This window comes from Megalops cyprinoides, chromosome 2 (genome assembly GCF_013368585.1).
Source record: "Megalops cyprinoides isolate fMegCyp1 chromosome 2, fMegCyp1.pri, whole genome shotgun sequence".
NCBI classification, from domain to species: Eukaryota; Metazoa; Chordata; class Actinopteri; order Elopiformes; family Megalopidae; genus Megalops; species Megalops cyprinoides.
Genome location: NC_050584.1, coordinates 24,975,637 through 24,986,563, shown reverse-complemented (window position 1 = coordinate 24,986,563; position 10,927 = coordinate 24,975,637). Strand labels below are relative to the sequence as shown.

General features: G+C 39.7%; 2 protein-coding genes across 2 annotated transcripts; one reads left to right on the top strand and one right to left on the bottom strand.

The window, feature by feature from the left end:
• Positions 1–83: 83 nt before the first annotated feature.
• On the top strand, positions 84–4,290 carry lsm5 (LSM5 homolog, U6 small nuclear RNA and mRNA degradation associated). The gene is made up of 5 exons (XM_036522419.1): positions 84–141; positions 920–1,015; positions 2,529–2,556; positions 3,088–3,160; positions 3,781–4,290. The coding sequence occupies exons 1-5, from the start codon at positions 96–98 to the stop codon at positions 3,811–3,813; spliced, it is 276 nt and encodes a 91-aa protein (XP_036378312.1). The 5' UTR covers positions 84–95; the 3' UTR covers positions 3,814–4,290.
• Positions 4,291–4,845: 555 nt separating this feature from the next.
• psme2 (proteasome activator subunit 2) lies at positions 4,846–10,263 on the bottom strand. Its single transcript, XM_036521439.1, has 11 exons — positions 10,063–10,263; positions 8,824–8,856; positions 8,263–8,325; positions 7,619–7,705; positions 7,375–7,423; positions 7,149–7,246; positions 6,561–6,629; positions 6,039–6,106; positions 5,662–5,716; positions 5,352–5,438; positions 4,846–5,143 (listed from the first exon to the last, which is right to left on the bottom strand). The coding sequence occupies exons 1-11, from the start codon at positions 10,108–10,110 to the stop codon at positions 5,063–5,065; spliced, it is 738 nt and encodes a 245-aa protein (XP_036377332.1). The 5' UTR covers positions 10,111–10,263; the 3' UTR covers positions 4,846–5,062.
• Positions 10,264–10,927: the final 664 nt, after the last annotated feature.

Genomic DNA, 10,927 nt, shown 5'->3' with positions numbered 1-10,927 from the left:
TTGGAGATTACCTACCTCTGAGCAATGTATTACTTCTGTCTGATTTACAAGCTGTATTTCTTTGATCGATTGCTAGTGTCTGTTCTCTTCCAGACATGGCGGCAACTCCGGCAACGAACCCTTCACAGTTGCTCCCTTTGGGTATGTCAGGCTTTGCTAGATATTGTGAATGCTCAGCTGTATTCGACCTAACTTGCATTGTAGGGTCGATCCTAAGATTGCTTGTGGATTTATCCCCTGAAAAATACAGCCACGTGCAATACGTTTGCACTGATGCGGTATGAAGTTAGAATAGCTAGCCATCTAGCTAAATTAGGCTAGCTACCTACTCAGCTTTGCTGCTACACGAAATGTATACGTTGACCCAGTTAACTACAGAGAAGTTAACTAGCGAACTATACGCACGATAGCAGCAGTTCGCTGATTCGCTACACACGAAATAGTCAGTGGTTGTTGCTTTCCTGGGTCGCCTGTCTAGTCAACGTTATTTAGCTTATCTCACGTGTTTGAATATTGATGTAGTCAGTCCGTATACTTTCATATGAACTTTTGCATCTTCTGGCTAGTTAATGGTGGTTCGAATTTCCACACAAGATCGGTATGATATCTGATTTGCTAGGTAGCTAGCTTGGATAGATGGCTAGCTAGTGTCAAGGGTGTAACTTGCTGTCTAGTTTTCTAGCCTTATAGTGGTTTATCGCTGGCAAACTTGGTTGTGTCCCATTTTAGATGGCAGCGGGAGCCAAGTGTCATTAAGCCCTTTGTTATAAAACATTTGCAGATTTTTTCTCACATGACAGTGGCAACTGTAGTCACCGAAGGTTGTGTCCTGTGTTCCTAATGTAATGCTTGGTGGATACTCACAGCACTGTCATTACCCAGTCACCCAGCCTCAATTATTATTGCCTTCTAATTGCAGAGCTGGTGGACAAGTGCATCGGGTCTCGAATTCACATCGTCATGAAAAACGACAAAGAGATTGTCGGCACTTTGCTGGGATTCGACGACTTTGTCAGTATCCTTTGAAGAAGCATTTGGCAATGACCATGCCGTATCTCGGCTGACCTCATTCTCCCGCTTCAGCGCTGTATATGGTTAGACCTGCTGCAGTACATTCCTGTACTCACAATGATCTACTTATTTTGCCCGGAATATTGCCAATATAAATCAGTGATGGGAGAATGGGGCTTCATGAAGCTACCATAAGCTGTCGCTAAGTTAAACGCTGTGATTGGTTCAAATTAGTGAGTCACTGGTAACATATAGTGCTATCTCAACCCACATGCTAGCTCAACCCCATTTTGTGATACTTGAATCTCGATTCTTATCACTAGCTTCTTTCCCAGAAATGTGTACAAAGATTCATCACTGCCATTTTTCAGGAAGCGATCTGACAAATAACAACACGTATCCCAAGGAAAAGGCCCATCATTCTTGAGACAGATATGCAGCTTTTCTAGTCAACAGATTTATAAGAACAAAAAAGCGTAATATGAAGAATTAACACAGCTCGACCTTGCTCGCAGGACGTCATATACAGTGCCTATAGAAGATCATACCCCTTTGAAGTAGTTACTTTATTTGTAGTACAGCCTGAAAGCAAACCCCATTCCAAAAAAGCTTTTTCCAGCTTTATTTACAAATTTTACCAGTACTAGCTTTGCACACCTAGATTGGGGAATATTTGCCCATTTGTCCTTGCAGAATTGTTCGAGTTCAGTCAAATTCCGTGGTGACCTTTTTGTAGCCTTCTCCTAATTTGTGCCTTTCTACGACTTTATCCCAGAGGCCTTTTGAAAGCACTTTCCCAACCATGGTGAATTCTTCGCAGTACCATGCACTACTAGTAGTGGAATCTTCAAGAAACAGCTGGTTTCATTCTGAAGTAATCAAAACCACTACAATTGATGCCAGGTGGGGCAATTAGTTTGATCTGGAAGTTGATTAGTTGCACCTGAGCAAGTTTATAATGGTATACTCTAAGGGGCTGATCACTTTACCAAACCAGGTATTTCACTAATTAATTTTTAATAATTCTCCAGAATGTTTTAAAATATTATTTTCACCTTGATGATGAGGGTTATAATGTGTACATACAGCTCAAAAAAGTTAGACTTAATTTATTTAATTTTCCAGGGTGTAATGTGACAAAAGGTAAAGATTTTCAGGGTATGATGACTTTCTATAGGCACTGTACGTTGTATGAAATGCTGTAAAACCAGCTGTGGTAAAAGTGTAAGGTGACTTTAATAGTGTTAAATTGACCACTAAATAATAGTGGCAGCAAAATGAAAATACAGATTAAGAATGACTGGTTCTAAAACTGGTTTGGCAGGTTTGGTTCTCAGGAGGACTGAAACCTACTTATATTACAGCCTCCGTGTTAAATAGCTCCACCTTAATTGTCCTTTGTCATGCTGTTTTATTTTGAATGTAGTAAAACTCAGTTGCTGTCCACTCCTGGCTCTGTTTTTAAGAGTGACAGATTCCGAGTCCAATAAAAGATGTTCCTTCACCTCACATTTCAGACATGGTGCTGGAGGACGTGACAGAATTGTGAGTGAATCTACATTGGAACTTTAAGTGAAATGACGCTGATCCCATCCATCTATGTGCATGAAGAGATGTTTGATTTTCACAGTCTAGTTTGTTGGTTAAATGTACAATTATTTTTGGAATATTGGAAGAAGTGTGTCTGATATTTGCTGTGCTTATTTTTGTATTTTAAAATATTTTACATAATATTTATTTTATTTATTTATTTTGGCCATTAAAAGCTTGTGTAGTGATCATTCAAAATAGTAATAGCGGTTATATTTAACAACTACAAAAATACAAGCGTTTAATCTCCCAAAAATTGTTACTTGAATCTAAAAGTTCCTTGAATCTAAAATTCCTATTTCATTTGCATTTTTAAAAAAATTGAATGAGACCTAAAACCTTGAATGAATTTTAAAATCTTGATTGATAAGTTTTTGCATGACGTCCTCAGCATCATCAGGGCCACATAAGGGACATCTTCAAAACATTTTCACAGACTGGGCTTAGTTTCAGTGGTTAAGGTTTTTGATGTCTCTCGTTTATCAGTGAGATCACACCAGAAGGGAGAAGGATAACCAAGCTCGATCAAATCCTACTCAACGGCAACAACATCACAATGGTAGGTGTATCCCCGTCTCTGCTTAAAAGTTAAAATGATCTCATTCTGTATTCTGTGGGGTTGCAGAATCATGTAGGGTAGTTGGCTGTTGCTGTCATCTGACAGGATTCTATTAGTGAAATCAGGCATAAGCAACTGATTACAGCATCACTGATGGTTTTGTATCACTGCCTGCATAATCATCCTATTCTGTCTAATTGAATTCATGGGAGCTGAACTGGATGAGTAATCCCATAATGTTTCATCTGAAAGACAACATTAGCCATTTCACTGTAATGTGGAGCATGTGCAGTTGCTAAAAGCATTGGAAGCTTGGCACGGGTCTCCTCATATACACAGGTGTTTTGTCAGGTAATGCATAATGCATGGGAGGTTTGCCCTGTCCATTTTAAAATCACATGTAACAGAATCCCCTGGTTAACCTTTTCTGACTTTTTTTGTCAGGTGATTCAGCAAATAGGGGAAAACCCTCACTTCTTTAAATGTTCACAAATTGTTTTACTATTACTGGGTTGGACAATGCCAAACCTGCTTTGAATGGTAGCAGATATATCCTCTGAAACTTCTCATGTTTGTCTGTTTCGTGCTTCACTGACCCGTTTTCTGTTTTTCTCTCTCAGCTCATTCCTGGAGGGGAAGGTCCAGAAGTATGAGAAAGAAATGGAAAATTTTGCATAACTTCTTGCATTGTTAATTTGAGCTCCTCTTCCCTCTTAAGATAATCATTGCTTTGTGTCTTTTTTTTTATTTTGGATAAAGTTATTTTTTGTAACAAAAAAAGGATCCCGGTGGGAGCTGTTTGGATTGTTGTGTGAACAGAAAAAAATGCAGAACTGCTAGATGGCAAAATCCTTTTGTTTTCTTTTTGTTATAAATAAATCACGTGATTAGGTGGCCCCCTTGGGGACTTCATTTGTAAATGCCTTCTTTTTCTGTCTCCATTTTATTGTTTCAATTAAAAATAAGATAGGATCAACTACAACAGTGAACATTTGAATGCTGGATACTCCCCCCATTAGAATTCAGAGGATTTACATGTATAGTTCCACAGAAAACATTGATAGGGTGTATGACATGGGTGCAGTTTTGTAAACTGTACATTGTTAACTCTGCATTATAAACACCTTTACCCCCTGTAAGATAATGTGCTTGTCATGAAAAACCGTGCTATTAGCACTTCAGAATCCACAATGAATTGTGTTGAATTTTTGCACATCTGTGGTCTGTGATCAAATTTCACAGACTTTAAAGAAAGTTGAGGGGAAGTTAATGTGTGCGGCACAAGATCACTGTAGACTGGTCAGACCCTTCAGTGCTACCCAGACCGTACATCAGCTTTGCCATCATCCACACAGGGAATAAGCAGGCTGGATTCTTACAGTGGTGTGTACTCTGTGTGTTTGTGGTGCCAGGTATGCTTGCTGGATGTATGTGTGTGTGTGTGGGTTGTGCTCAATGTGCTTTCTGGAGAGCTTTGTGTGTGTGATGCTGAATGTTCTTGGAGAGTGTGTTGTCTGGTCCAAAGGTTAGTGTGTATCACGCCTGGCTTTGGGTCAGTTTCATGAAGGTCTTGTAGGTCATCACTAAAGCACATTTTTGCTTCTGCATACCACTGCCATTGTTATCACCAATTCTATCATGACGTACACAAGGCTGTTGAAGTTATGACAATATTGAGTCTGCTATGAAGGCTGTGCTTTATTGGAATGATAAACAGAACAGTCCAGACACACAGTAACTACAACACTCAGCCAGATCATCACTTTGTTATTGCAAACATGACCGGCTGATCTCTAAAAAAATGTATTGCCATGAGGGTGAGATGCCAACAGGGTTTCTTTGGTATTGCCCCACTCCCTCCACCCCCTTCTTTCACTCTCCACTCCTCTCCAGACATTGTTCTCAGTACATGGAGGGCTTCTCCTCTCCTTTCGGATTGGTAACCTTTTCCAGATTCTTGCTGATGATGTCATACAGTTCCGCCTGGAAAGAGAGCACAGACAAGATGGGCACATGGAATGATTAATATAAATAATATTTTAAAATACCCATAATAATTTAGGTCACTCATACTTTAGCCGATAACTGACAATGTCATGTGTTAAACGATTGGATAAAATGCTACACATGCTAACTGTCTGGCACAGGAAGAGTTCCCTTCCCTGTGGCCAGACCAAACCACATCACTCACGTAGAAGCCACGGATGTCCAGCACAACCACTCGGATCTCTGAGTACGCTGCCTCGTCTTTCTCATGGACCAGCGAGCGGTAATCCATCTGGCAGTGGGACAGGGAGTCGCAAAGGGGTATTGGGAGAAGATAAGTAAAAAACCTTAATCTTGAATAGATACACTTGTTATTTTGTGCTGGACATCTCTCTGCTAAATGAATGTAATGTAAAGCATGATAAATATACTAAATGTACAGTATCCATGTATCGTGTTAAATGTATAATGCTAAATCCTTCATGTGGAGGAATAAAAGAATAAAGGAGTCTTACCACATGGGTGTCTTTGGAGGCTTTAGCCACAGCGTCACCTCGTTCTGAAAAATACCTTTAAAACGAACATCACTAACGTTATCATCACTGTAGACATGTTCAATAGCCCTGGACTCACGACAGGGTATTTACATAATGGAGGAACTGCAATTCTGTATGTTGTGACTGTGAGGCTGTTTCTGATAATGCTAAAATAACAATAAGCTCAATGGTAATAATCAAAAATGCAGAGGCCAGAAATGCATGGATGACTGAACAAGAGAGAAAAACAGATTTGTCATGTGGAGAAGGTCATTCTTCAGCTTTTTGTTAATATAAAACTGCTAACCACAGCTGGTATCACAGCACATTCAGCTGAAAATCAAACCCTTTCTCACTTGTTGATGTTGGTCTGAAAGCCCTCCACTTTGGTCTTCACTGCAGCAATCCTCTCCAAAATTTTCTCCTGGAAACAAACAGTGATTTGGAAAAATGTATCAGAGAAGAGTAACCACAACAATCGTACACCAATTGATCACTCTACTAGCAAAGGGGTTTCACATCTTCATTGTATGGTAAAATAATACCCATGAGATACAGAAATACTGTCAAGCATCACTGGTTGCAGTACATAAATTATAATGACATTATAACATTGTTTTCTGTACTTTCAAGTAGGGGCATTCTTCATGGCAATGCTTTCTTAAAAATCAATAGATTACAGGCTGTTTTATTTTTATGACTACACAACCATTGTTAAAATTAATATTTTTAGACACAAAACCTAATGTAAATGTAAAAAGGCAACAGGCACCATATTTTAGCATCTTTTAAGGAATAGTTTACTGCATATTTAACAGCTGACTGAGTGTATTAGCTGATTGCGTTTTTTATTAAAACATAGGCTTGCTGAAATTTACCTGGATTGCAACACCAAAGTCATTGCCATCCTCTATCTTGGGGATGAGATGCTGAATCCAGCATGAGACCTGAGACAGAGAGAAAGCTAGGTCATAACATTTTGTTCAAATAACTGGTCAACATCAACCCGTGACACATTGCTCTCTTCTGTACACAGACTTGTGCCTGGGGAAATTTTTTCTGTCAAGTTATTTTTGTCCCATAAATGCAATATGCTGTCCTCATTGATTTGAACCAGGATTGCCTTGAAATGATGACGTAAAATGATGAAATAAATTAATTTTTGTCTTTCATATGGTTATATTTACATTTAAAATGTTATACAATCTCTCATGTTATAGAATGTATGGCCTTTATCACACTCCTGTATCACCTTTCTATTTTATTAATCTCTTTTGGTAGCACGTAAATACTCAGATTTGATTTTTTTTGGTGTTGTTTTTGGCTGCATTGTTACACTGTTTCAATAACCACATGTGCTGTTTTGTATGGATGGCCCTGTAACTGCTACAGGGCTTCAGTGGAGCTTATTACATCAACTATTACTATAGTTCTATTATCATGTTATTACCAGGCCGGTTGCTCACCGTGATGCAGGTCTCCTTGAGGGCCCGGATCTCTGGCTTCAATATGTCCAACAGCTTAACTACCTTCTCATTGCCTTTGATGTACCCACACTTTGGAGCTGAGAAACAGGAGACAGAGAGGTTTGGTGAAACCACCAGACACCAGCACGTTCACACTGCACTCAGAAAGAGAGAAAAAAAACTGATATGTTTGAGAAGACAGGAGAGGGAAAACAAGGTCCCATACGCTTCTTTTTCTTCTTCTCCTCCTCATCATCCTTGTCGGTCTCCATCTCCTTTGGAACAAATAGCGATGCTTTGATTGACATCAGAGCCTTACAACACTTTGATTTTAATGAGTACTACACTGGAGTTTGACTGTGTTACACAGGACTGGATCGGACATGTATTTTACTGCACTGGACAGTGACTTTAATGAAACCATTGCATGTTAATTGGTTAATAGGTTAATAGGACGACAGGATAATTACCTCATCTTCTGGTGCAGGGGGGTCAGGAATGGGGATGTCCAGGGGTGCATGGAGAGAGGAGAGGTCTGAAACACTTAGCTCATCAGACTGGGAGAGAGAGACACAAAGGATGAAAGAGAAAGATGGTCTTCTGATAAATAAAGGTACTTGCCTTTCCCAGTATGGCTTCTAGTCATTAAAGATTCCAATGTAATTCTTGCAAAGAACAGGGGACTTTTCCATTGTCCTGGAAAAGTCCCAGTCTGCCCCTCTACATCTGGCCATGTAAAAATCCCCCAGTTTAACTGGCTAAATGAATCCCTGGCTCTCTATCTCAGCTAATCTGTGGTGAACGTTCTGGCTCAAAAAGGCTTTCATGGGTGTTAAATATTGGTGGTGGTTGACACGAGACACCCTCACCCACCTACCCACCTACTGTAAAGCACTTTCAAAAAAAGGCATAAATGCAGTTAATTATCATTATTATTACAGTGAAACAGGTACAGAGACAGAAGGATACGAAAGGAATGTAGGTTTGGACAGAATCATCACCACTCAGCAATACAAATGCACAGTGAGACGGAGCCCTCCCACAGTAAACACTATGTGACAGCTAGCTCTTTACTGAGAACATGACATAAAGGTTATGACGCTATATGACCTACCTTGAGCAAGTTGTCCAGTTGTAAGATCTTCAGAGGAATTTGATTTGAAAACAGATCCTCCGCCTAGACACCACACACACACACAAACACACAGTGGTCATACAATGAAAAGCCATGTTAAAATTTTTCAGTTTTCAGTCCTCAATGGCAATATGCAATGGACAACCTATTCAACTGAATCAGCAGTAACACTCTGCAACCATCATGTCTGTCCACATCTGTGACATTAAACATGAACACATCAGCACTGCCATTTAACACTACATGCCCCAACAACACTTTTTTCTAATGAAAAGCTACTGGTAAGTTAAAGGAATATTCCTCCTCGTAAAACAAAATTTCTCTTCAATGTGGTAGAACAAAAATAGCCCTGATTTTACAATTGCAATGAGTGGAATTTTTTAGAAATTTTTAATACATGCATCATTTTTTAGGAATCTATTAAATATTTCTATGGCTTGTAAGACTACACCTTAACATTAATTGCACTGTTTGTTCCACCACAGACAAAAGCACACAATGCATAACTGAAAGCACACCATATGAGAGTGAAGTACAAACCTGTTGGTACAAAGACTGGCGGAAGTTGTCAACCTGAAAAAGATTAAGAAAAAATGAAGATTCCTTCAACCAGCATGCCTATTCTCTGTGTTACCAAAAGAGTATCAGCTCAAGTCAGTTCATTGTGTGTCTTCATTTACAGTGTCTGTGCATAATCTGCATGTGCGAGTCTGATAATAGTTCATCAGTGCAATAATTGTGAATCAGTGATATCCAATGATGTGTACAGCAAAGGGTAGGTATAGTGTCATACATTATCTCTGCCTACTAACATGTATCCACTTCATCAGCAAGTCAGAGCAGTATGTGTCTGATATTGGTGTATCTGATTTGGGTGTGTGTGTGTGTTTGTTCATGCATGCGTGTGAGTGTGTATGCCTGCGCATGCCCAATGCCCCTGTGTATCTGGCTGCTGGGTGCCACCAGCCTACCTTTTTGCAGGCCAGAGTGTCAGCCTCTGTCTAAATGCTTACTGCATGTTGACACAACAGCCAGCTTGCACCTGAGATATCAGTGCATTTTCCATCAGAGTGGGCGCATTGCCTCCCTGTGCATGTGCCCAGTGTGTATCAGTGTTTCACCCCTGTGTGTGCACCACGCTGGTGCTTTTTTGGGGAGGAGGAATACCAGAGTATGACTAGTTGATTTGCTTTCGATTTCAACAATCATGGCTGACATCCAGGGCAAGGATGACTAGGGACTTTTCATAAATAAGCACACGAAAGAACTCTTCATATGCCATCTTTGCACAATTAAGAGATACAACATATGCAATAAGAACAGTGCTTAAGCCTTAAAGACACAGTGGTTACACACATAGCCCTTTAATCTTATGGTGGAGCTGTGTACTTACTGTTCTGTAGCTAAATCAAACTGACCACTTTGCAGACGCGCTATATTTCGAATGGCATAACCATCAAATCGCCATGTTCTTTACTAACATGACTGCCTAAAGCACAAGACTCTAAATAACAGGAATATCAGTAAAGGCCCTATATAGGCTACTTTCGCGGTGTATCGTTACACTGTGCAGCTCTACGAAACAAACTTTTTTTTTTTTGCAATTAAATAGTTTCCGAATCGGCTAGGTCTACCCAACGCGTTCTCTGAGTGTGCAGCGTGAGCACTTCATGACATCAGAAAGTAATCTTTGGTGGAAGTTACAATACATTACTGGCACAATCTGTCTAAAAGAGGCTTCACTTGTATTCCACCGTAGGTCATTTTGATTCCTCTTACCTTCACAGCGTTTGCTTTACTTATTTTAAGTACGGATGTTTTCGACATTTTCAAGTTTCAACAGCCAGTTAAAATGATTGAATTAGCTAACTGTGCGATAAGTTAAACGCTAAACACGGTCATATACGCGTCACCTATAAATGCCTAAATGCAGCCGTCGTCTTCTTCGTCTATCCCCGCTATTTCCTTATAACCTTTCGGTTTCACTTGTTTAATGCCTCGTTTGAGCACCTGATCAAAGTAGCGCCTCCCATTTTAATCATTCTGTCACAACCCTGTAAATCATACGGATGAATGTTGTCTGGGTATGATGAAGTTCCTGACGGAGACTCTTATACAAAATAGCAAAAGCCTGTCATGATTTGCAGGAGACGCGTGTGTGTCTCTGCAGTGAAATTAACCACTGCACAGAGAAAATTAAATTGAATTAAATGTCATTAACTCCGACAACAGCATACATTAACTGGGATCATGTAAAATACATACAACATTGTGGGTAGGAGGGGCTTCATGTAGCATTGCTGTAGGGAGCATGAAAACAGGACTGTAGTTTTAAAAATCAAGACAAGTTAAAAATTCGGAGAAAGGAAATGTGAAATAGAATAACTCTCATCAATATAGCAATATTCCGTGAAAACGGATCAGTTCGTGACACGGAAGAAGGATTTACGCTGGACTGAATATCTGTTTGAAGTGTTTCCTAATATTTAACAACTGTAGCACACCTGTAGTACCATACTCACCTGTTTAGTGTAGTATGTGATGCAATACTTTAAAAGGGGGATACGAGTGGGGAAAAAAACTGGAGAAAGGGCTTTGAATATACAATTTTGGTGTCCAAATTGTTCCCTTTTTAAGTAACCAA

Bases quoted from the DNA above. Each gene is read 5' to 3' on its own strand.
- lsm5 (XM_036522419.1), top strand. From the start codon at position 96: ATGGCGGCAACTCCGGCAACGAACCCTTCACAGTTGCTCCCTTTGG. The intron at 2,557-3,087 runs GTGAGTGAATCT...CTCGTTTATCAG, and splicing joins CTGGAGGACGTGACAGAATT to TGAGATCACACCAGAAGGGA. The intron at 3,161-3,780 runs GTAGGTGTATCC...TTTCTCTCTCAG, and splicing joins ACGGCAACAACATCACAATG to CTCATTCCTGGAGGGGAAGG.
- psme2 (XM_036521439.1), bottom strand. From the start codon at position 10,110: ATGTCGAAAACATCCGTACTTAAAATAAGTAAAGCAAACGCTGTGAAG. The intron at 5,717-6,038 runs GTGAGAAAGGGT...TTCGTTTTAAAG, and splicing joins TTTCAGACCAACATCAACAA to GTATTTTTCAGAACGAGGTG. The intron at 5,144-5,351 runs GTGAGTGATGTG...CTCTCTTTCCAG, and splicing joins TGGACATCCGTGGCTTCTAC to GCGGAACTGTATGACATCAT.